This window comes from Molothrus ater, chromosome 6 (genome assembly GCF_012460135.2).
Source record: "Molothrus ater isolate BHLD 08-10-18 breed brown headed cowbird chromosome 6, BPBGC_Mater_1.1, whole genome shotgun sequence".
In the NCBI taxonomy this organism is placed as follows: Eukaryota; Metazoa; Chordata; class Aves; order Passeriformes; family Icteridae; genus Molothrus; species Molothrus ater.
In genome coordinates, this window is record NC_050483.2 from 950,392 (window position 1) to 973,450 (window position 23,059).

Here is a 23,059-nt window from a genome sequence, read left to right on the forward strand (position 1 = left end):
GGCTATAAAACATGTTTATAAAATCCTCTGTTGCCCCTAATGGTTTCTCTGTGACATTGTGCTGTTTGACAGGGGGGACATACCTCCATCACACAGAGAAAAAGTGTCTTAATGACTGCATGAGGAAAACAGATATATTTAGAACTGGCTTAGCTGCACAGAGTAGAAAGCAACTGCAAGACAGATGCATTTGGTGTGCAGCTCAAAGAGTTTTATGCACAGGGAAAGCTGTCTTGAAATGTGTAAGGCTGGTGTTAAAAGGCAAACTCTGTAGAGACACCACCTAAACTGCAGCAGTGTGCTTTAATCTTAGAATGTACAAAAAGGTGAGCCAAAATCTTTTGGGTTTGGGTTGTTGTTCATTTTTTGGGGTTTTTTTTTTGTTTGTTTTGTTTTTTTCTTCTCTGTTTTTTGTGGGTTTGGGACATCTTTTTTGGTGGTTTTCTAGGTAGTGTTGATGTATTTTAATTTTGTTAACAGAAAGTGCAAACATGGAAGTGGATCTCTGAAAGTTAACATGATAAAAAGCAAATACAGATCTCTTCAACTTGATCAGTCATGTGTACAATCTCTGATTTTGGCCAGGGGAGGTGGGGCTAATTGGCCCCAGGAGCTCAGCTCTTCCTCTGCTGAAAACTGGCATTGCAAGATTTGGAGTTTACTAATATAAAGTAGGCTCACTTTTTAAAGTTTTTTATAATTTTAAACTGGATTGTAAATGGACATTTTTCATGTGAGATTTAGAGCTCATTAGAAACGTGCAAAAAAGCTCATCTGTTGACGGCTTGTATTATTTTTGATAATTGTGTTGAACTCCAGCATAAGAGGTCTGAAGTTCTTCATCACAGCTGAGTCCTCAGAATTCAAGCTGAGGAGGAGGTGGAATTGCCTTTTGATACATAGGACTGAGCTGAAAATGATTAACTGAGTTAGCTCATTTTTTTCCTGAAGTAAGAGGGAGCCATTTAGCAGTTGTCATACAAGGTTTTTTCCTCCTTGGCCCTCTGGCTTGATCTGCCCTGTCAGCATTCACCAAAATGGAAGTTGCTCCAAATAACCTTTAATATGAGAAGTTTTCTTCCAGCAGGCTGCTCCACGCCCCTCTTGTAGAGATGTTCTGCAAGGAACACTTGGTTATCTTACATTTAGAGGCTGGAATAGTAGCTATGAGTGCCTCAAGATGATATCCAAGTAGGTAAAGAGGAATGGGAAGGGAGATAGCACGTAAGTGAAAATTCACCCGTAAACACAACGCAAGATATGACATGACTATCAAGTAACATTAATTACTTTAGAGCCTCACTGTGTTCCGTGTGCATTTTAATTATTATTTCAGCATAATGTAATAACAAGGGCTGGTTTGTGAGATGATAATGGGACTCGAGGCTATGACTGTGGCAGGTTTTGTAAGCAGAGGGTGGTTGAGCTGGGCAGAAGCTGCCTGTGGCTGTGCTGTGCAATGCAAGCCACAGGCTCAGGGAAGGGAAGGATTTCCTGCTGGAGTCACCTTTGGAAAACAGAGCCAGTGATGTGTCCCACCCTCTGCTGTATTCTGCTGAAATGCTCCTTGTGGTTCAGTCATGTGAGGCCAATAAATCCTCCAGCAGCCATTTTCCCCTGCACTATTGCAATAAAACTGACCCCTCCCCCTAATTATCCCCATCAACATTCAATTACCTCTCATTTACCAAAGATTCCCCTTCTCTGTGAAGGCTTAAGTGGATGTGATTGTTTTTGTCAGTAGTTTCCCAGTATCGCTGTGCTCATGCTTGGGTAAATCTTGCATAAAAAATTCAACTCTTCCAGGGCTTGAATCAACCCTTCAGCCTTCTGAGGATTATGAAGGACAGAGTTTCACTATTTTACCAAGGTTTACATCTCCCTTTGTGTGATGACAACTTAAAAATCTTGTGCCCTTTGGATTTCCTGGACATTAAGTGGTGCATTTGGCCAGAGTTCTCACCCATTACACGTGTGTGGTTCCCTGTGAATCCATCTGCTCCCTCATTATGAGTTATTAAAAGGCATTTGAGACAGTGATTAGCCTGGCTGTTAGGATGGGGAGGCACTAACGTTTTCCTAAGCTGTGCTGGAATGTTCCAACCAATGCAAAGTCAAGCAATGCCTCTCTGTAGAGACAGGCAAGCAGGGAAAATCGAGTTCATGGGAGCCCCTTTCACACGTACTGATCCCTCTGAGCTCGGGTTAGAGCCTGGAGAAGTGGAAATACCCTGTGCTTTGGATGTCAAACTGGTCCTGTTGGTTTGTGAGAGCCTGCTCCCAGGTTCCCCAGCTGCAGCTCTGTTTTTTTGCAAGACACCTTGGCCTCCAAGGGACCGGACCAGACCGTCAGGTTTTGGTTATCTCTAGTGATTGGCTGGCTGGTGAGGGCTGCAGTAAATATTTCCCCTTTCAGGCAGTTCTCCTGCCCAAAGGTGTTTAGTCAGAGGTGTCATGGCCTTCCACATACACCTTCCCCTTCTCCCTCCGTGGGGTGAAGGCTGTTCTGCTGCTTTTCACCTGTCCTGAGACCCCAGTGAGAGGCGTGGAGGATGGAGGTCTGTGCAAGGGAAAGCCCCTCTCTTCTGCCCTAGCAGAATAAAAATCTTATGGTTTAGGGGTTTTGAGTGTTTAGCCAGGAAAGTGAATTTTTAACTGTGTTTGCAGCTCGTGCATGCATGTTTGAACACTCCCATCCATTTAGATCAGTTAGAGTCACCAAACTTCTTCTTTTTTTCACAATAAAACTGCATTATGCCTAGACATGTTGAGTGAAATCTGTTCCTGGTGTTATTTCACTGACTTCCCAAAGAATTACACCAAGAGGTGAACGTGGTCTGGTATAGCAGCTTTTTTGCCTCAAGCAAGTCTTTACAGCAGAGTTGTATTTCTCTCAAAAATATAAAAGGAACACTGACAGATCTGCAGCTCTGCTGGTGTGAGCAGGTGCAGCTATATTAAATTATTTCTTATTAAATTGATTCAGCAACTTGAAGCTTGTAATTTTTGTTCTGCTATGGTTCTGTGACAGAGACCTTTTAAATCAGGCAAAGCATATATCTTCTCTTGTAATTCCTTGCTCTGGTATTATCATTTTAAAGATTTCTTTTTGTATGTAGCTTGGATTCTGATTGTATTATTTGTTTGAGTAACATCTGAAAATTAAAGCTTTTTCCAGTTAATTACATTGAGCTGTGGCATCACTGCTATAATTCCATTTAATCCACTGACATCCAGATGAATGTGAACAATAGTTTTTGCTTTTGTTTTTAGGTTCAAATGGTTTTAAGCTCTGGTGGTCACTCTGGCATAAATCAGTGTGCTCCCCTTCTAGCAGTGGCAGTATTCTGATTTCCCCCTGCCTGAGGGCTTTTTATTTTAAGGGTGCCAGTCTTCAGCCAGATGCAATGTGGCTGGAGAGTTTTCCCCCACTTTGACTACTTGTGAAAAATAATCTGATTCTCTATGCCCTCATGTAATTGCAACAGAAAATGCAGTGGAGTTGCCCTTCTGCCAGCATTCTTGCTCTACCTCAGCTCATTTGAGGTAGAATGGTTATTAATTTTTCGCTTTTCCTGGGTGCATCCCATGCTCGCCTTGCTGCTGGTACTGCTCAGCTGCTGTTCTCTTAGCATCAGAAGCAGGCAGGAATCTTTGCCTGGAGTTCCATGCCTTTAATGCCTCTCTGGGTTGGTTGTTTGTGTTGCAGGTTTATTCCCTTGAAGACTCCAGGCTTAGGCTTGGAGACCCCAGCCATCACCATTGAGCCCAGCAGCTGGAGCGGCAGCGAGAGCCCTGCCGAGGACATTGAAAGAATGAGTGATTCTGCAGATAAACCTATTGACAACGATGCAGAAGGTGTCTGGAGCCCTGACATTGAACAGAGCTTTCAGGAGGCTCTAGCTATCTATCCACCATGTGGGAGGAGGAAAATCATCTTATCAGATGAAGGCAAAATGTATGGTAAGTGGTGCACGTTTAGCCTTTGGAAATAATTGTTCCAACATGAGAACTGTAAAGCCCAGCTTGTTTCTACACAATGTTCCTGGTTCTGATTTTGGTGCTTTTGGAGTAAATCATGAAGAAATCTGTGAAGCCGAGAGAGCTCAGCTGAGCTGGTGCTGTGTTCAGGACTGTCCAAGCCATTTCCTTCTCTGCTGGCACTGGCAGTATTGATACAGAATTGTTTTATTAGTTACCTCATATCGCAGTGTGGCCAAATGTGAATATTCAAAACAAGCATTTAATTGTGTCGCTCCTCGGGTACACAAAAAAAATCAGGCATTTTTCTCTATTTTTCACTGAATAGTGAAGACAGGGAAATGGGAAGTGCAGTCTGCGTGGTGGTGTGGCAGATTATGCAGTCCTGAACTGCAAGGTGACAAAGTTCTTGCTGTATTCAGGAGCCTCCCCATGAACAAGGCAAGTTAGAGGTGCTTTTTTGTCTTTTCTCACTGTTGTTTTCCCCCTTCCCTGCGTGCAAACTGCTCTCAATCAGATGCCAACACTCTGTAAATACGCGCTGCTCCGCGGAGGGATGGCGGCATCTCCGTGTGACAGCTCCGTGTGACATTTCCGTGTGACAGCTCTCGTGTGACAGCTCCATGTGACATTTCTGTGTGACATTTCCGTGTGACAGCTCTCGTGTGACAGCTCTCGGCCGCTGCTCCGAGCTCTCTCTCGCCCCATCCCTTCCTCGTTTCCATTTTCCAAACTCCTCCTTGGGGCTGGCACAGCCCTTGCCCATGTGCCCGTGCCGGGAATGGGTGGCAGTGCCCAGGGATGGGTGGCAGTGCCCCAGAGGTGGGTGCCCATGCCCCGGGGGTGGGTGGCAGTGCCCTGGGAATGGATGGCAGTGCCCTGGAATGGGTGGCAGTGCCCCAGAGGTGGGTGGCAGTGCCCAGGGAATGGATGGCAGTGCCAGGGGATGGGTGGCAGTGCCCCAGAGGTGGGTGGCAGTGCCCCAGGAATGGATGGCAGTGCCAGGGGATGGGTAGCAATGCCCCAAGGATATACCCCCGTCACTCGCCGCTACCTGGCGGGGCAGAGGGCCTGGCCCCCGACAGATGTTGCCGCAGCTGCTGCCAGCTGTGCCCGGCCGAGGCCACGGGCACTGCCGGGTGCCCCGTTCGGTCCCTCCGCAGCTGCCGTGTCACCCCCGCGGCCACACCACACGTCCTGGCCGGGGAAAAAAGGGTCGGGATGAAGCGTCTCAGCTGCCATGGGCAGAAAGTTCCCGGGCCGGGTTTCCTGCCTGGGTGTTCGCTTTTCCCCCTCCTCGTTCTCCTGCTCGCCCCTTTGCCCCCTGCCCCAGGGCATGGAATCTCTGCAGTGCTCCCTGCTCGCCCCTTTCCCCCTGTTGGGATTGCTTCTCGGTGCTTTCCTATGGAGAAGCAGCTATTTTTGGGCTATTCTCCTATGGAAGGGGCAGATGATTTGCCTAATTAGGAGGTTGTGCTCCTTCTAGGAGTACATAAGCATGTATATACAAACAGGCTCATTGTGTATTTGTGCTCTAAAGCCTTACTTAGGCTGGAACAGCCCATCAGCCAAAATAAGGGTGGTTGTACTGTTTGTTTTTTTTTAAATCAGCATCCCTACAACCACACTAGTCACCCCTGAAATCTACATTTTGGTGTTTTGAAGCATTTTTTGGTGCCATTGTATAAATTAAAGAAATTAACATATTTATCCATTCATTGTGACAATCTCTGATTTCGTTTAATGGTTCCTAATCAGGAATGTTAACATTTGTTGAATTATATATGTATAAAACTATTTGTGCATATCTAATTGCTGATTAATACTGGTAGCTAGTAACACCATAAGCATAGGCACATCTCCTATTTATGCTAATCCTAAATCAAATATAGTTAATTTTCAATCAAAAAAGGAGCTATGCTTGCTTGATGCCGCAAACTTCACTTAAAGTGTTGCCCTGACCGAGCAGGAAGAAATGTGTTAGGAAGCGCAGGGGTACTGTATGAGCAGAATTTACATCCTGACTTTGCAGTGGATGAACTCATGTTTTCATTCTTCAAACTGAGTGACTGCTTTGTAGTGTTTGAGGATTTATTGAATCCATGCTAGGTTTCTGAGGACTTCCTAATAGAGTCTTATGGCCCTGAGAGCATAATTGTTCTCCAAGGATTTTGAAATCAAAACAGTGTAAGTGTTTTACATTCTGTGTGGCATAATGAAAATAATTTAATGCCTTTTAGTGGCATACCAAGTTTATTTCACTTACAAGAGAGACATTGCAATATGGCCAAGCTTCCATAGTGTTGGGGGATACTGTAATGTGTCAGTAATTCATGGACCACGTAAGACAAAAGGTCAAGAGAGCACCATTTCATTTTCTAACTGAAATTACCTTTAGATATGGGCACCAGAACAAATCTGATCTTTATGGAAGCAAATATAATGATCACTCTGTGTGGATTAAGTTAAGCAATTGTAGTTTTTGATCTTTGGAGGGAGACTCTGAGAAGGGCAGAGATTTTGCTTGAAGAAATATTTTAAGTCTCTGCCTTTGATTTAATGAGAGCTTTGCGACATTCATGTAAGCAAGCAGCCAGAGTTTCTTCACTGTTCTTTGTGGTGGTCTAAAAATCATCCTTAAATAATTTCTAAGAGGTTTGTGTCCAGCTGGCTCCAGGGCACCCAGGGGATTGCTCAAGGAGGACTGAGAGCACTGGGATCTGTGGGTGAGGGATGGCCAAGGGGCTCCTGCCTGCGGTGCCACCTGGGTGAGAGCAGGGATGTGATGGGAGAGCTGCCCCAGTGGCACTGGGGGACATCTGTGACTTCTGCAGACAGCCTGAGTCACTTCAGTTGCTCCTCTACAGCTGAGACCTCGGATGAAGGAGGGAAAGATGTTTCCCTCTCCCCTTGCCTTCCCAAAAATGTAACTTAAGACGCAAGAGGATGACAAGAACAAAAGACTTTTGATCCTATCCCCACAGAAAAGGGTTACAGGGGCCCCTGGCTGGGGAGAGAGAAGGGGATGTCCTAACATTTTTGCTCTTGCCTTGGGGCATCCTCAGGCTGCAAAGACAAAACTGTGACCTGTGCAAGATCAGGAGCATTTCAGGCTGGCTCAGAGTTGTGACTCCTTGAAGGAACCCTCAGAAAACAAAATGAAAGCTTAAGGAAACTCTTGGTTTTAAATTTGTAGGAAATGATTGGGTAAGAAACAAAGATGCTTGTTTTGGTTTGGATGGAGAAATTCCAGCAACTAGTTTTGAAATTCTTGAGAGAGAAAGGGAGTACATGGTAAAGCCAAGGGACATGTGATAAGTTTCCTTCAGGAAAGCTCTATCCATCACTCCTTTTCCCTTTTCCTTTGTGAGGGAGGTTGTGAAGGTCTTATAGTGTTGGTTTTGCTCCTAGCACAGTATTGACTAAAAGTAAGGACAATTAAAAAAAGGTGAGGAGGGTATAAATGTGGAGGCTTGAAGGAGGATAGAGGAACACATCTATACATTGATGCTCACACCGTTTGTGGAAGCAGTCCAGTGTAGGCCATGGAGGAAGGACTGAGTCCTTAAACACATTTTCATCTGCCTTGCCAAGGCATTGGTAAGGCTTTTTTCATCTGCACTGTCTCAAGAGAAGTATTGATCAGACACAAATATCATCCTCTGGTGCAAGCCCTGTGCTTTGCCTTGTGCCTCAGAGATCCATTCCAAGGAATTTCCATGTCCTTGTTTATGCAGCTCATAGTGAAACTCCAGCCCATTAGAGGGCATTGGCTGTCCTGTGTTTGTTCTTTGTTCCCCTTGTTGGTCTGTTACTGCTGACAGTTTAGTAACTTGTAGCAATCCCTGTGAACTCACTTATTGGCAAGATATTTGCCTGTGCTTGTCTTTGCTCCTGAGAGAGTGTTTTGGAAAAGATTACAAGAATGAAAGCTGCTGTGAAATGCAGCCCTACTTTTATCCCTGGTGTAACACTGAAGTCACTGGAGTTACCACGGGATTAGATTTGGGATTTGGCTCTGTCTGCACATTTTCCTTTTTTTTCCCTTTTTAAAAAAACTTAGATAGAGCTTTAGTGCAGCTCTAGGGACAATGCCGAAGTGCCATAAGTGCTAGCAAGTGGAATATGTCCCCAGACATTTTGTTATGTTTGCTAAATTAGCCTCAATTTAGTAAAGGTGGCTTTTTGCCTTTAAGACAAGAAAATAATTTCATAAAAAATTTTGAGACCTGTAAACTGCCTTTCAGTTGCAAGTTTGTATTGAAGGTATTCATCTCTACAACAAAAGTGCTTATGAGTATGTAGTGATTATTAAAAGGAAGTTTTTAGCCTGTTTAGTAGTTTTACAGAGAAAAATGAGTACTAATTAATGTGAGAAATTGCACAGTGGCCTTTCAGGATGGTGTATGTTTATTAGGTTATATATAAAATCTCTTGGCATGCACTGTTAAGGGAAAAGGAAACTTTCATAAAAATTTCTGCTCAGATAATAGAATTTTTGTATGATGAGTAATAATAGTCTTCATTTCCAAAGCACCTTGTGCAAATTGGGTATTAAAATTGAACTTTGAACTAGAACATTGACAAAAGAAATCCTATTCTGTGGGCTTGCCTGATTCTTTATTAACTGCTGTTATTTGGTGTTTTTCTGTGTTTCTGTTAGGAAAATATGAGGTAAATAGCTTTATGAAGAGTACAGTAACATGTTACAAATTATTTTTACCGTTACTTTTAATTTTAAAAGTTCCATGCAAGTTGCTGCCTCCATAAAGACATTGTTACCTTATAAAGTTTCCACAGTGTTAAATATATTTGAATGTGAATAAGGTATTTGCAGTGATGAAATACCAGATGTGAAGTATCAGGTTTCATGTTTATTCATCTGTTCCTGCAATCATTGTACAAAGATACGCTCTTGTATTTTTTTTTTCCCTTTTTGTTCTCTCAGCAACACGCACCCAATGAACGCAGTGGAGATGGGACTCCTATTCTGAAAGCCACTCTTTGGGTGTTTTAGGTTGTAAACAAAAGTGTCCAAAGCACTCTGGGCCTGCTCGGTGCTGCGTCACGGCGCACGCGTGGCGCCCGTGCTGAGCCCCGCGCCAGCAGGGAAGGGCAGGAAGGGCCACAGAGAGGTGTCTGCTGGAGAAGTCACTACTGCAGTTGCTTGGGTTGGGAGCAAATCTGCCTGAGATCGTTTCTGCAATGTGCTGATGCTCTTGCTACATCAGCAGGCCGTGCAAGATCTGGTTTTGTGAGCCCAGCCCATGCAAAGAACGGGTTGTTGCTTGATCTCGAGGATTTCTGAAATGTGGGGGAACAGGGTTTAATCTTTCTTCTTGGGCTTTCAAGAGTAAATTGTCAGTGCTTTGAGATAAAGAGACATAGTCTTCATAAGACAGAGAATTTTTTTCTCTTTTTTTTTTCCTCTCTGCCATAACCTGCTATCCTATAGAGAAAATCGAGGTGGGATAGTGAGAGCTGTGTGTGATGAGGGTCTCAACTCCTATTTGGGGAGCAGGCTGTGTAAGCACCACAGCTGAAAGTGTCAGTAATGTTGTGGAAGGTACACGGCACAGCCATGGATCCATTGGCTGTGAGGATGATGTATTCCAAAGGAAATGGGAAAGTATACTAAAAAGTTTTGCTGAAAAATTATGCATCAGAAAGAGCAGGACATCCTTTGAAAGTGATTTTTAGCACTTGTGCTTTGTCCTCTCTCTACTAAACATGTTCACTTCAGTCACCCATTTTAAAGGGAACTTAATGGCAGAAAGTTGTGTGTAGCCTGTGTATGGGAAAGACAAAAGTATGGCTGCTGCCCCAGGCTGCCAGTGCTCAGTAGGTACTGCATGGAGTTCCTGAAACTGAGTAGAAGCTACCAGGGCAGGTTCAGATCAGGCATTTGTCCACTTCAGAGTCATTTAGTGGATAATTCTATTTAAACAGCCATACAAAGCAGCGTAAGGCTGTGCCTTTCCTTTATGATGTTGTTCCTTTGGTAATACCCTTGTTAAGAACTGACACATGTTAACATGAGAGCACTGAAGTGATGCAACCTCACTGGAACATCCAGGATACATTTAGGTGGTTGTCTAGTGTCATTTGTATTAGCTTGTTTTTCTCCCAGCACTGGTTTCTCCAGGCGAACTTGTGATCCTGTCATTGCAGAAGGCAGAGTTTTGCAGCTTTAAGAAATAGCTGTCGTGCTAGGAGGTAGTTCAAACAGCCTTGATCAGGCTGATGGAGTGTGTTAGTTGGTTGCACAGTACTGAGAGATCAAGATAATTGAAAAGCCTGCATGTAGATAGCAGGAAAGAAAATTGACTTGTTGATCTGATCTCATTCCTTGTAGAACTGGGTTCACTCCTGGGGCAAACACCTTCTCATTCAGGCAACCTGGGGACAGCTTGAATTGGACAAGTAAGGCCTACTTGGGCATTAATGATGGGCTGTAAGGTTTGAATTCCTCTTCATGGGGCCAGTATGAGACTGTGGTACAAGTGTCTGCACTCAAACAGCAGCTGAGTTATGTCACTCAGTCCTGGACCAGAGCAGTGACCCACATCCCCAGGAAGGCCTGACTGTAGGAGTGCCAGGGTAGGACGGTCAGGACAGACGGACACCAGAGATCTCTGCAGCCAGGTCAGGAACTTGAGGTTTATAGCAAAGGGCCTGGGTGCAGGGCCCTGCTGGGAGCTGCCAGCCACAGCTCAGAGCAGGCCTGAGAGAAGAGAGGACAGTGGCAAAGAGGATGAGAGAGAGGATGAGAGGATAAGAGAGTAAGAGGGTAAGAGAGCGAGGTTCTCGTTACAATACAATAAATTTTCTTCTGTGTTGAATATTCTAATTCTCACTAGCCAATCTAGTACAATATACAAATCCTATAGCATTTACATACAGCCTATAAGAATCATTACATTACCATACTGTGTTACATTTTAAACCCTAAAAACTCCTCTTTGGGCCCCTTCTGCCAAGCTGTAGGGTCTGCTCTGACCCTTGGAGCTGTCTGCAAGCAGAGGGAATTGTTTCATCAAAAGGGCATTACCTTCAGCTGGCCACACCATTGTTTTCCAGTTGTTCAGTAACTGAGGTATCTCAAAGCTTGCTTTCATTTCAATCTCACTTATAGTTTCCATATTCTCAAATTCTTTTGCCAGGTAATCATATTTATAAGGCTCTCCTGTATCATCTTCCCCGACACCTAACATGGGCATGGGGAGGGAAAGTTATATCCATGTTGACACTCTTGTTCTGGGCACCCTTATGGAAGCAGAAGAGGTGAAAAACTTAAATATTGGGTTTGTTTTGAAGAGAGAGACTTGAACAGTGCAGGGAGCATTTTGCACAACAAGCAACAGAAAAAAATATTGATCAAAATTTGACTCCTTAGCTGCCAGCACCATCACCATGGTTTGCACCTGCACCTAAGAGTGCTGGATTTGGGAAGTCCTAGATGGCTGTTCAGGATGGACTAGGGGCCAGCGAGATGAGTGGTGAAAACCAGACATCTGAGCCATGCTGGAAGGGAAATTTCATCCTAATGTTCCCACTGTTCCCTCAGGGGGTTTGCTCCATGGTGTGATAACAAGTAACACTGTGGGAAACAAGGAGCAGTGGGGACACAAAGAAATTTCACTGCATCTTTGGTTTTCTGGGAACATGCAGTCTCCTGAGAAGTGGCTTTGTGTCCCACCCCACACCTCAAGGGGGGATCCTGGGCTAATTCTTGGAGAGTAAATGCTGTGGTAGTTGTGACATGAGTCTTACACAATTCCCCAAGGGCCTGCAATTCAAAATTCATATGTATCTTATCTGGGTCTTATGGGGATTTCCTAACAGATGCATGAAGGATTTTCTTCCTTTTTTTTTTTTTTTTTTTTTTTTTTTGTGGTCCCCTTGAGAAGTTGCATTAATACCATTGTATGAATATTTTCCTTTCCTACAAACAATTTCATGTGGGGCACTTGGTCTGGAGCATCAGACAGAAACACTTCAGGCTCTGGGCTTCCAGATGATTCAAGTCTGGAATTTGAGTTTAAGAAATTAGACACTAATGGATTAAGAGTTTACAGACTTTCAGTAGAAGTAATGGTTTAGTTAGTAGAAAAAAGCTCCTCTTCAATTTTTCTGGTTTTGTTCTAGGCATAAAAAATGTTTACACTGTTTGACTAAGGAACGTGTTTTTATAAGCAAAAATAATACAAATTTGGGTTAAGAATGTCAGAATTCCACTTCATGAATGCTCTTTTAAAGACACAGAAGTGGGATGGCTTGTTAAAGCTCATGTAAAAGGGACAGCAATACATCCCAAATTCAGGAGGGAATTGGAACCCTGAGAGGGCACTGCACACTGTGGGAATTGCTGGGATGTCAGTCAAACACCAGCACAGTTTTACCTGCACGGTACTCAGGCACTGTGAGTAGGAACTGTGACCAACACACACCTTGTCTGGTGTGAGGAGTCAGTGTCACTACTGCAACTGCACCATTACAGCCTCCCCAGCAGCCATTCCCAGCTGGGTCAGGCCTCCCAAGGATTTTCTGGATTTCATGCTTGTATTGAGATCTCTTTCTGCCTTGAAGGGGGCAGTCAGCTTGCCAGAGGTTTCCAGGTGTTTAGGCCTTCAAGGAAGATCAGGTCATCAAACCAACTCCTTGTTTGGTTGCCCTCTTTGGAGGAAGGGACCCAATAGGCAGGGATGGATTTGGCTTGGGTGGGGTCTTGGTTTCTCTGTAGGCAACCATATCACCTTTGATGCCTGACAGTTTTGGGGACAGCAGCACAAAAAACATGCCTGGAGGTGTTAGGGAGCATATTGCAGTAATCTGCGTGGAAGTAGGTGAGGTAGAGTATGCCAAGTTTGCATATAACAAAGAAAATGCTTTTTCAGTTTGCCTAATCATTGCAGCAGAGCTAAAACATCTGAAGCTTATTTGCCTGAAGCTGCTTTGCTTTTTCTTACTTCTACCTTAAGATCAACTGGTGTTTGGTTAACATGGAAAGAAAAGGATTAATGAAATAAAAATCACAGTTTAAATTGTGTTTTTTGTCATGCTAGCAATGCAAGAGAGTAGGGAACACAGATGAGAAACTCATCTTCAGCTGTTTGGATTCAGCAGCAGTTTTGCCCCTAAACTAGCAGGTAACACTGCTCTCTTAGACATTGAGAACAGGAAAATGTTAGCCCAGCTGGGTCCCACTTTCAGAGACTTGGGGACAGCAGGCTGGGTACAGTTGACAACTAATAATTTTTCATAGTGAAAGTAGTCTTTGGATCATTTTAGCAGGTGCTTTCATGTGGCCTGGTAACTTCAGCATTTAATTCTTTGCACAAGAATTGCATTTTCATTTCTTTGGTTCTTCCTTGGATGGGCTGTCAACAATAAACCTTTCAGTACAATTAATGGTGAAAGAAGTGTTTCCTAATAGCTGTACATACCTATATGTTCAAATAGTTTGTGTGTGTGAATAAAATGTGTTCCAGCCAATTAAAATGTATTTAGGAGTCCTCAAGCAGGAGGTGTATCCACAAGGAATTGGCTACCTCTCAGCTGGGACCTTCCTTTGCTTTGACAACTGAAAGCAGCCTCCCCTGAGAGCGCTCTGTGAAGAAATAGTGTGATTCATATTTGTAGCTGTTATTAGGTAGGCATGTGGGCATATATTTAGATAGGTGAGGTATGCAGGCATACATTGTGTGCTGCATATTTAGGCTGCAGGGGTATTTTTAGCTGCAGGAGGCCCAATCAGCAGCGTGCTGAGGAGAATTGCTGTAAGGGATAGCGCTCGCAGGAGCCGCCCGCAGAATTTTCCATCCTGCCAGGCAGCAAGCAAAGGCCACTGGAGCTGCATAGCTGGGTGGCCAGAGGAGTGCCATTAACAGGTGGGACAGCTCAGAAAGCCCTTTGGCCTGGCTCTTGATCTCCCTCAACCCCCATTTGGGAGCAGTTGTCCCAGGTTCCAGCCTCCCACTGAGCCCCGCGAGCTGACACACGCAGGGCACGGCCCGGAGCCTGGCACGGGAGGTCAGCAAAGTGGTCAATAATGGGGAAGATGCATTAGGGGTGGAAATACTGAGCAAAAATTATAATGAGGTAAAATAGCCATTAAAAACCCACTTCTGTTAAAATTACGAGACAGGAAATTTTACAAGCTGCCCTTGCCCAATGAAGAAAATCAGCCTAGAGGGACTGAATAACTTGTCTGATGTCATCAAGGGTTTTATAGCAGAGCTGGGAATTGAGCCCTCTTCCCCCCAGTGCCATCTAAGCTTTAATGCTGAAGGAGGTCCTTTCACAGCTTATCCAGTGACCCCTGGGGAGTTTAGGGCAACTGTGGCAAATCCATGTTCCTGCTCCACATCCTGTGTGGGGGGAGAGCTGCATCTTCCTGAGAGTGCAATCTCTGCATAATGTGACCACAGGATGCCTTGCTCCTGTAATAAGGGAGTTGACTAAATGCCATTTTATTATTATTAGACATTTGCTTAATACAGTAGTTCTTTGAAACCAAACAAGAAAAGGTCTTTGAGGTGCTGTATACTATGTTCAAATAATGGAGAGCCACAAGGAGTCTAAATATGGAGAAGAGAGAGAGAGAAAGTGGACAGGAAACTGAGGCAATATTTAGCCCCATATTGATGCCCCATGAGATGATGTGGTCCTTGTACAGAATAAGAGAGAGGCTGCTGAAAATAGGATGATTTAATTTGTTCATAACATTATTATTCAAGGAACAAAAAAGTATGTAGCCTTATCCAAAGAAGCAATCGAAGAGGTCTTTACTCTGTGCCAAACTAAAATTCTGCTATTTAATTACTGATTTAGAAAATATCTTGGGCTCAATTTCCTCCTCAGTTGCACTGTTATAAATCTAATGGAATTGTTAAAGATTTATGGCAGTATAACTGAAGGCAGAATTGGGTCCCTTATGTTTAAAACTTAGTTTGCCACAGAAGTAATAATTCCTGTTTTCTAGGCAAGAGTTTAAGAATTTTGCAGACCTCTGTTTCTGTAAAAGAAATATGAACTACAGTAGTGTGGGTGAGTGATTAATGCTGGAGGGGATGTCTAGGGGCAATCGGAGTTGGCTGGTGTGGAAAATCCATGTGCAATTCAGATTTAGGATCTGTTTGCAGATGCCTCATAATTCAAAATGTCAAAAAAACCCCCAAACCTTAGGCCTTCATGTAGTAAATTAATATACTGTGTGTTCTGTGTGCAGCAGGCTTTGCTGAGGTAATACCCTCATATGAGGTGTGAACTCATCCCATTCCCCTTAGTAAGGACTTAAATTCAAAATGGAATGTGACTCTTTACAGCCTGACAGCATCTAAATCCTGTTTTTTAAAAAAATCCCAGTTTTGGTTTTATTTAAATCATGTGTATAATAACTTAAAAAGGAAAAATACTGCCATGTTTATCCTGACCTAAAGAAATCTTGTGTTAGAGCAGGTCTATTTTAGCCACTGGCTTATCATCTCTAAAGGAAGGGTCTTTCTCTTGAGCTCTTGATTGTTTTCCTCAGCTTCCCCTTAGGAAAAGAGCTGACCTGTGGGGGATTTCAGAGGTGAGTTAGGCTGTGCCTGTGTCCTGTTTGGAGGTGCCTGCTCTGGCACAGTGTGTGTGGGCAAACCCTCGCCCACCCCACAGGCTGAGCAGCTCGGGGGCCCTGGTCCCTGCTGGGGGCTGCAGGGGATGCTGAGAGCACGGGCAGCTTCCCCAGGAACACACTCTGTGAGCTGCAGGTGTGCTGCTCTGGGATTCACAGCACTTCTGATGAGTTCATGCTTTTTCTAGAGGGCTGTAGGCCTGCAGTGCATTGTAGACATCAAAAGGAGTTATAATAGAAAACTAAACCAAAATATGATCCCTTGGAAATGATGTTATTCACTATCTGTTCAGAATTGCCAGTTTTAATTTAAACACAGTATTTAGGTCCAAGGTACATTTTTAAGAGCTTTATTTAGGAATGGATTGAAGAGTTAATTATTGTAACTTGCCCCCAGTTTCTCTACTTCCTCTTCCTCAGTGGTGCAGGGGGATGGGGCATAAGGGCTGTGATCAGTTCATCACACACCTTTGCTTCTGCTCCTTCCACCTCAGGGGAAGGCTCCTCATCCTCTTCTCCTGCTCCAGTGGGAGCCCTCCCATGGACACAACTTCTCCAAAGTGATTCCTTCCCACAGGCAGCAGTTCTTCCTGAACTTCTCCAGCCCATCCCTGGAGGATAGGCTGAGAAGGGTTCAGTCCTTCAGGAACAGGCTGCTCCAGCATGAGGGTCACAAGTCCTGCCCACAAACCTGCTCCAGCATGGGCTTCTCCTGGGGTCACAGCCTCCTTCAGGCATCCACCTGCTCAATGTCCATCCTCATGGTGGGTCTCAGCATCCCTGTGCTCTCCCTGTGCTCTCCCTGTGCTCAGGGCTCCCCAGGGCTGCAGGGCAGCCTCAGTCCCAGCCCCTGGAGCACCTCCTGCCCCTCCTGCTCTGACCTGGCTGTCTGCAGGGCTGCTCCTCTCACACACCTCACTCCTCTCTTTGGCTGCAGCTGCCCAGGGTTTTTCCCTCCCTCCCAAATCTGTTCTCTCAGGAGCAGCAGCCCTGTCACCGGTGGGCCAGCAGTGCCAGTCTCACAGCTGCCAGTGGCTCTGTGAGGTATGAGGGCAGCTCCTGGCAGCTTCTCACAGCAGCCATCCCTGCAGCCCCTCAGTGCCCAACCTGGCCATGCAGACCCTGTGAAAACAGTAGCTCTGAATGAACATAAAACAGTTCAGTGTTTAGTGCAGTCCTGACTTGATGCATTGATTCATGATACCTGTTACTTTTAAGTATGGGTTTTGTTTGTTTTTTAAATACTGGCAAGTCATTAACTACCTAAAAATTAGTTGAAATTTAAAGGAATAAACCCCCCTTGTTGTCACTGAGGTATTTTGCAGCCTAAGCAAAGGCTCAGGTATTCCAGATATGATAGATGTGCAGATTGCATAAGACATTATGCATTGCTCTCTCTAAGATACAGAGTCCTGCCTGCCCTTAAACCCTTTGTTCTCTTGGCTGAATGCAGTTAATTAGCAACAGTCTCCATAGCAACTGCCTCATAGTACAAAAACATTGTCTCGTTTTTGCAGTTTAGCTTATCACACTGTTTACCTGAAGGGCTTTTCACTGCGTTCGGTCTCATTTGAGTTGGCTACGTGCCTGCTCATGGAAGTGAATTGTCAAGATAGAAAAACACCATGGCAGCAAGATGCTGAACAGGGCCCTCTGTGTGGAACCAAAAACATTGAATAAGTTCTGTGGAAACAAAAGTTGAAGTTTGCAATGATTTATGTCCAGTTTTAAGGCACGTGACTTGCCAGGAATACAGTGCATTTTAAAGTACTGCTGTACCTGTGGCCCTGCTTCACAAACTGCCCTATGTGGTGTTCCCTTGCCTGTAACATCCTCTCAAGCCCTCAGAGGCACAGACCTTCATCCAGGGCCATCAGGAAACCTGCCTCCCTCCAAACCTGGGCCCTTTCAGGCAGGTCCAGCTTGTTCTTTAGGAGGATGCTGCTGTACCCTGGTCAGCTGTGTCCATCCATTTCCCTTTATATTAGTAACATTTCAAGAGAAATCTATGAGTGCTGGTTCCACATGATAAATTAGTTAGGAAGGGAAGAGGAAGATCTATTGTGGCCATATAATATGCTGGAGATTGAGATTTATTCATGCCAGCCATCACAGTGGTGTTAAAATACCTGCTGTGTACTCCTATGACTCAGGCAGCTACAATGGGCTCAGATTTGTACTAATACCACTTTGTTGGTGTAGGATGACGTGTTTAAATCATGTTTGAACTTTAGACAGAGGTGTGCCCACATATTCACACACCTCTGAAGAGGCTGCCTGGGAGGTGTGATGTGTCATTGAAATGGCAGTGAAATTTAACTGGTGTCTCAATCCAATACTTGTGTCTGGCCTCACACCAGGACAGTACTGCACTAGAGGCCATGTGAGAAGAACTGTTTTCTTGCTCATTAATCCTTGATTTGTGTTGGTTTGTTTGTTATCTTTTTTTTTTTCCTAAGTTTCAGTGGGGTGGATGAGAGGCTGATCTAGACTGAGGTAATTCTCATTTTATCCTAGGCAGAGCAGAAAGCAGAACTTGTCCTTCAGCCACACCACCATGCATGGCCTCCCTTCCTTTCCCTTTCCCTTTCCCTTTCCCTTTCCCTTTCCCTTTCCCTTTCCCTTTCCCTTTCCCTTTCCCTTTCCCTTTCCCTTTCCCTTTCCCTTTCCCTTTCCCTTTCCCTTTCCCTTTCCCTTTCCCTTTCCCTTTCCCTTTCCCTTTCCCTTTCCCTTTCCCTTTCCCTTTCCCTGTTTGAAACAGTCTCTCCACAGACATGAGAAGGTGTTTTGGGCTCTCAGGATAAAAAGCAGGAAGATTGCAAAGGCTGCCAGTACTGCTGGTATTACTGCTGCTAGTCCAGGAGTAATTATTATTATTATTATTATTAATATTATTATTATTATTATTATTATTTTATTATTATTAATAATAATAATAATAATAATAATAATAATAATAATAATGTTTCTACCTATACATAAATAAATATATAAATATATAAAAATATTTAGTATTTATTATCTCCAGCTCACAGAGTGTGTTCCTGGGGAAGCTGCCCATGCTCACAGCATCCCCTGCAGCCCCCAGGAAGGACCAGGGTTCCCCCAGAGATGCTCAGCCTGTGGAGTGGACTAGGGTTTGCACACGCTGTGCTTGGGCCAGACCAGGCACCTCCAAAGATTTCTATATTATATATAATATAGAAAATTAATAATAATTTTGTATTTAATAATAACAACAACAACAACAACAATAGTCCAATAATCCCGCGGAGCTTCTGGTTGATAGAGGTTTATTCTCTGCTTGAGTTCCCTGCTCATGCTATTGCACATTCCCCATCGTTACGAGCAGTGTTTGAATTATAGCAGTGCTGCAAGTCTGCAGGCAGGATAAAAGCTCCATTGTAGCAGGTCTTGTGCTCACAAGATGAGACAATCTCTGCTCTGGCTGGTGACAATCTGTTTTAAGGCCAGTCATGTTTATCATAGGGGGAGCAGAGAGGGAGAGAAAATGCTACAAACCACAGGACACCCCTGGTTACATTTTTGGAACTGCTCATTTTTGATCTCAGGGACTTTGGAGGATGTTTGTTACACCTGTAGGTGTAGAGTTGAAGGTAAATGAAATGCTTTTATTTTTTGCTGCTCCTCTCCACAGGCAGCACCATGGCCACAGGGCACTGTGGGGCAGCAGGAGGGCTCGGGATGGGAAGTGGAGGTGGGCAGAGGACCTGAGGAGGTGCCAGATCAAAGGGTGGGTGAGGCTGGCGACAAAAGGGCTGCTGAAGTGGGGATAAAAATTCTCTGTGATAAATGGCCTCAGTGTTTGTCCAGAGCAAGCTGCCTGCACCTCCAGGCTGCCACACAGGCTCTGCTGAACCCTCTTGGTCACTGACATGGTGAAACAACAGATGCTTGGAGTCAATCCCCACTTCCTCTGAGTGTGTAAGGTTGTTTGCTCACATTCACAGATCCTCCACAAACTCTCTTTGTGTGCAAACCACAAAGAGTGTCCAAACTGTCAGGGTGTTTTCCAGCTTTTAGAAATGCTCTTAGCACTGTCAGCACCTTTGAATCCACATCTCAATTCTCCTGAAGCCAGACTTGCTAGGTACCCTTAGGGGTCCAGAAATGGAAAACTCTAATGGCCTGAAAAAGCCTGCTAGAACTTGACATTATTTAATTAGCTGAAAGTAGAGCTTGGCAGATGGCAAAACAGTGGAAAGGACCTCCCTTTATAAAAATATGGGCCACATCCTCAGCTTGTATAAACTGGCAGAGCTCCACTGAAATAGATGTTCAGCTTCTGGCAATTAGCAGGGAAGAGAAAAACTTCTGAAAACAGGAAAAACAGCTGTAAGACCACAGATATATCAATGGGGTTCAGGTACAGAGTTGTTTTTAATGCTTTAAAGACTGATCCACTTCCAAAGCAATTGTCTCTTTTACAGTCTTGTATTTGTTGATGTGCCATTCAGAGAAAGAATTTGGCTGGCTTTGCCAAAGCTGCATTAAGTCTGCAGACCTTGCAGCAGTGTGACGTACTCTGTGCTGGTTTCTGCAAGTCATTCACTTATGAAAGTGAGACATCAATAATTCATTCTAGTGAAGCCAGTCTCTAGAGTTGTGTAAATTCATCTCTTACGTGACAACCCTGTCCAACTTTAACTAAGTTTTTTCGATACACGGAACTTTGATTGAAAGTTGTGAGCTCACCTCAATCTTTTCCAGCAAAAATTCTTGCTCAGATGAAATCTCCCATATGTTTAAAAGCTGTTGCATTCCTACATAATAATGTTTTCCATTAATTGCTTGTATTCTGTTTTGTTTTGTTTTTATTTGGAAACATGAAAACAAAGCCTTACAACAAAGCTGACTGCTCACTTGTCCCATTTCATGGTGTCAACCTGACAGATTCATTAAATCTATAAAAGAATCGGGTCAGAATTGGAAGTGAACTGAACTTGCTGAAAGCAATGCAATGTTCACAATCTGCTTTCATACTGGCTTTTCTGTACCTGCTCACTTTTCTTTGTATTAAACAATCTGTGTAATTTAAGGAGCTACTGCAGGTTAACCCCATACTAGAGAATATTGTGAGGCTTCAGAGTACACTGGCTCCATGCTGCAGATTAGTGCAGAAATAAAAGCAGCAAGAAGGAAAGCTAACTTTAAATACAGCAGTGAGAGGGATTTGAGATATTGTTACAGGTTGCTAAACTTGGGCCCTGCAGACTGTTGTGAAGTCACATTTCTGGAGCTATGCTGAGCCAGCCTGTCCTGCTCCCACCCACGGGGCACGTGGTGACTGGGGCAGAGGGTGAAGGAGGAGAAAGTGGGAGAGGAATTGTGGCTGGTGGTGGGGCACAGCCAGCACCCCTGCCTGGGTGTGGCCAGGGCTGCCTTCTTCATTGTTTTCTATTTAGTTAGGATTTATTTTATGATTTCCTACAACCACGTGACATTTCACAAATCCTTCACATTCCATAAATCGTGTGATTTACAGTCAGTTACACTTTCTGTTCCTTGTGATGCTGCCATCTGCAGCTGTGGTTGCTGCTGGGAGCCTGGGTCTCACCAGGGGCACCTGGGCACCCCATCCTGCCTCCTCCTCCTGCCCTGGTCCCATCCTTCCTCCTCCTGCCCTGGTCCTATCCTGCCTCCTCCTCCTGCCCTGGTCCCAGCAGCAACGGGGCCTTGCTGCCCTGCAGTGGTGACTGAGGCCCCAGCCATTCCTGTCCCCTCCTGGGTCACCTTTAAGTCATTTCCTCAGCAGTGGATGTGCACAAGGTGTGCTGTGGCCAGTCTGATCATCAGCAGTGACATCTCTCACTGTGACAAGTGTCCAAACCTGGGGCAGGGGGTTGACATGGATGAGCACAGTGGGAACTTTCCAGCCTGTGCTGGCATTTCACCCCAGGACAGCCAAGCAAGGGGCCTTGGGGGAGAAGTGTGGGGCACCCCTCTTCTCACCTGCTGGAGGCAGAAGCCAGCAGGAGCAGAATCCAGCCCTGTGCCTCCAGCAGGCTAAGCTGGCTTCTTCCATTTTTCCCCTCAAGGAAGATTCATATATCCCTATTAATAAATTACAAACCATAGTAAATGACTTGAGAGCATATTTAGTGGCTCTAGGGCTCTGCTGTTTATGAAACCATCCATTAAAATAAGGTATTTTGCTCGTGTATCCGTGAAGTTAGGGAAGGTTTGATGGGAGCCTGAGAGCTGGCATGTGTGCAAGCTAGGGAACATTTCTGTAATATGACAGCTTGGCCTATAGCATGTCTGATATTGAAACATCTAAATGACCTGAGAATTCATGGTTAAATGAGTAGACTTTTGGTGCTGTGTGTAATTTCAGGTCTTATTATTTTTGCAACACTAGACTTCATAATATGCAGTGCAAAATACTTGCAATTGTCAAATTGCTTGTGAGAATTGAAAGTTGTGCTGGACAATCGAATGACTTGATGGGCTGGCTACCACAGGCAAAGCTTGATTTCTGAGGTTGTGTAGATTAAACTATAAAAGATAACCTAAGGTCATTGATATAAAGCCTAATAAGAGCTTTCCTTGTAGAAAATTGTCCTTACAGGCGTTAAGAAGAATGGTGCTGAAATACAGAACAAAATTCTCTGGACAAAAACGTAATAGCAGGTTACACATGAAAAGCCAGATTCACCTGTGCAGCTCCCCAGAGTTTCTTGAGCACAGATGAGGTGAGGCTCTGGCCAGAAAAGCAGCTCCTCTGGGGAACTGCATCATGAAAAATCTGGCTTGTAGCCACTGCAGTCAGGAGAGTGCTGACAAGGATTTTTTGCATATATTCTTCCTGTTCTGTTTTGGCAAGTCACAAGCCAGGATTTCACCTTGTCGTGAAAACTGTGAGGGTGCTTTATTTTATTTCACATATCGAATATTAGAAAAAGACCACTCTGAGGCAAGGCTGTGTGGCCATGGAAGGCAGAACCAAGGTGATGGGTTATTTGCAATGGCATTCCATCCAAATTAGGTTTGTGGGTATGAGGGTGCTGCATGCATGAGCCCGCTCTGTGCAATTCCGATCAGAATTTGAATTTGATTTTTGACACAGTGATCCTGTGTCTGGGTAGCTGCTGCTCTGCTGGAGGTCTCTTCGGGCAGCTGGAGCTGAACACCTCTGCCACACGTGGTTTAGCTGAAATACTCCTGGAAAACCCCCACAAAATCAACAACTTGTTGAAAAGGGAGGCTCAAATCCATTTTTCTTGCCAAAGAAGTAACTGTTTGATTCAGGAGTTCAAAATTCTGTGCAGGGCTCTGAGATGTTGCCTTAAAAACAAAGCCACTGTGCCTAATAAAGAGGGGTGTGTGCCTGTGTGTGCCTGAGCACTCTGTGTGTGTTTGAACATTTATTGGGAGCTCTGGGAGGAATCAGCCAGGAAGAGACACGTGGCTGGTGAGTTTATTTTACAGCATCACCCT

The 23,059-nt window shown here is 44.5% G+C and overlaps 1 protein-coding gene across 4 annotated transcripts in view; it reads left to right on the forward strand.

Moving 5' to 3' along the window:
- TEAD1 (TEA domain transcription factor 1) overlaps positions 1-23,059 on the forward strand; it is a 157,136-nt gene that overhangs the window by 49,809 nt on the left and 84,268 nt on the right. For 3 of the 4 annotated variants that reach the window (XM_054515141.1, XM_036383867.1, XM_036383863.2), the window contains exon 2: positions 3,710-3,963. In XM_054515141.1, coding sequence (XP_054371116.1) covers positions 3,816-3,963 — 148 coding nt within the window. In that variant the 5' untranslated portion in view covers positions 3,710-3,815. Of the gene's footprint in view, positions 1-3,709; positions 3,964-23,059 lie in introns of those variants that run through there. The other variant, XM_054515140.1, reaches the window with a different exon arrangement.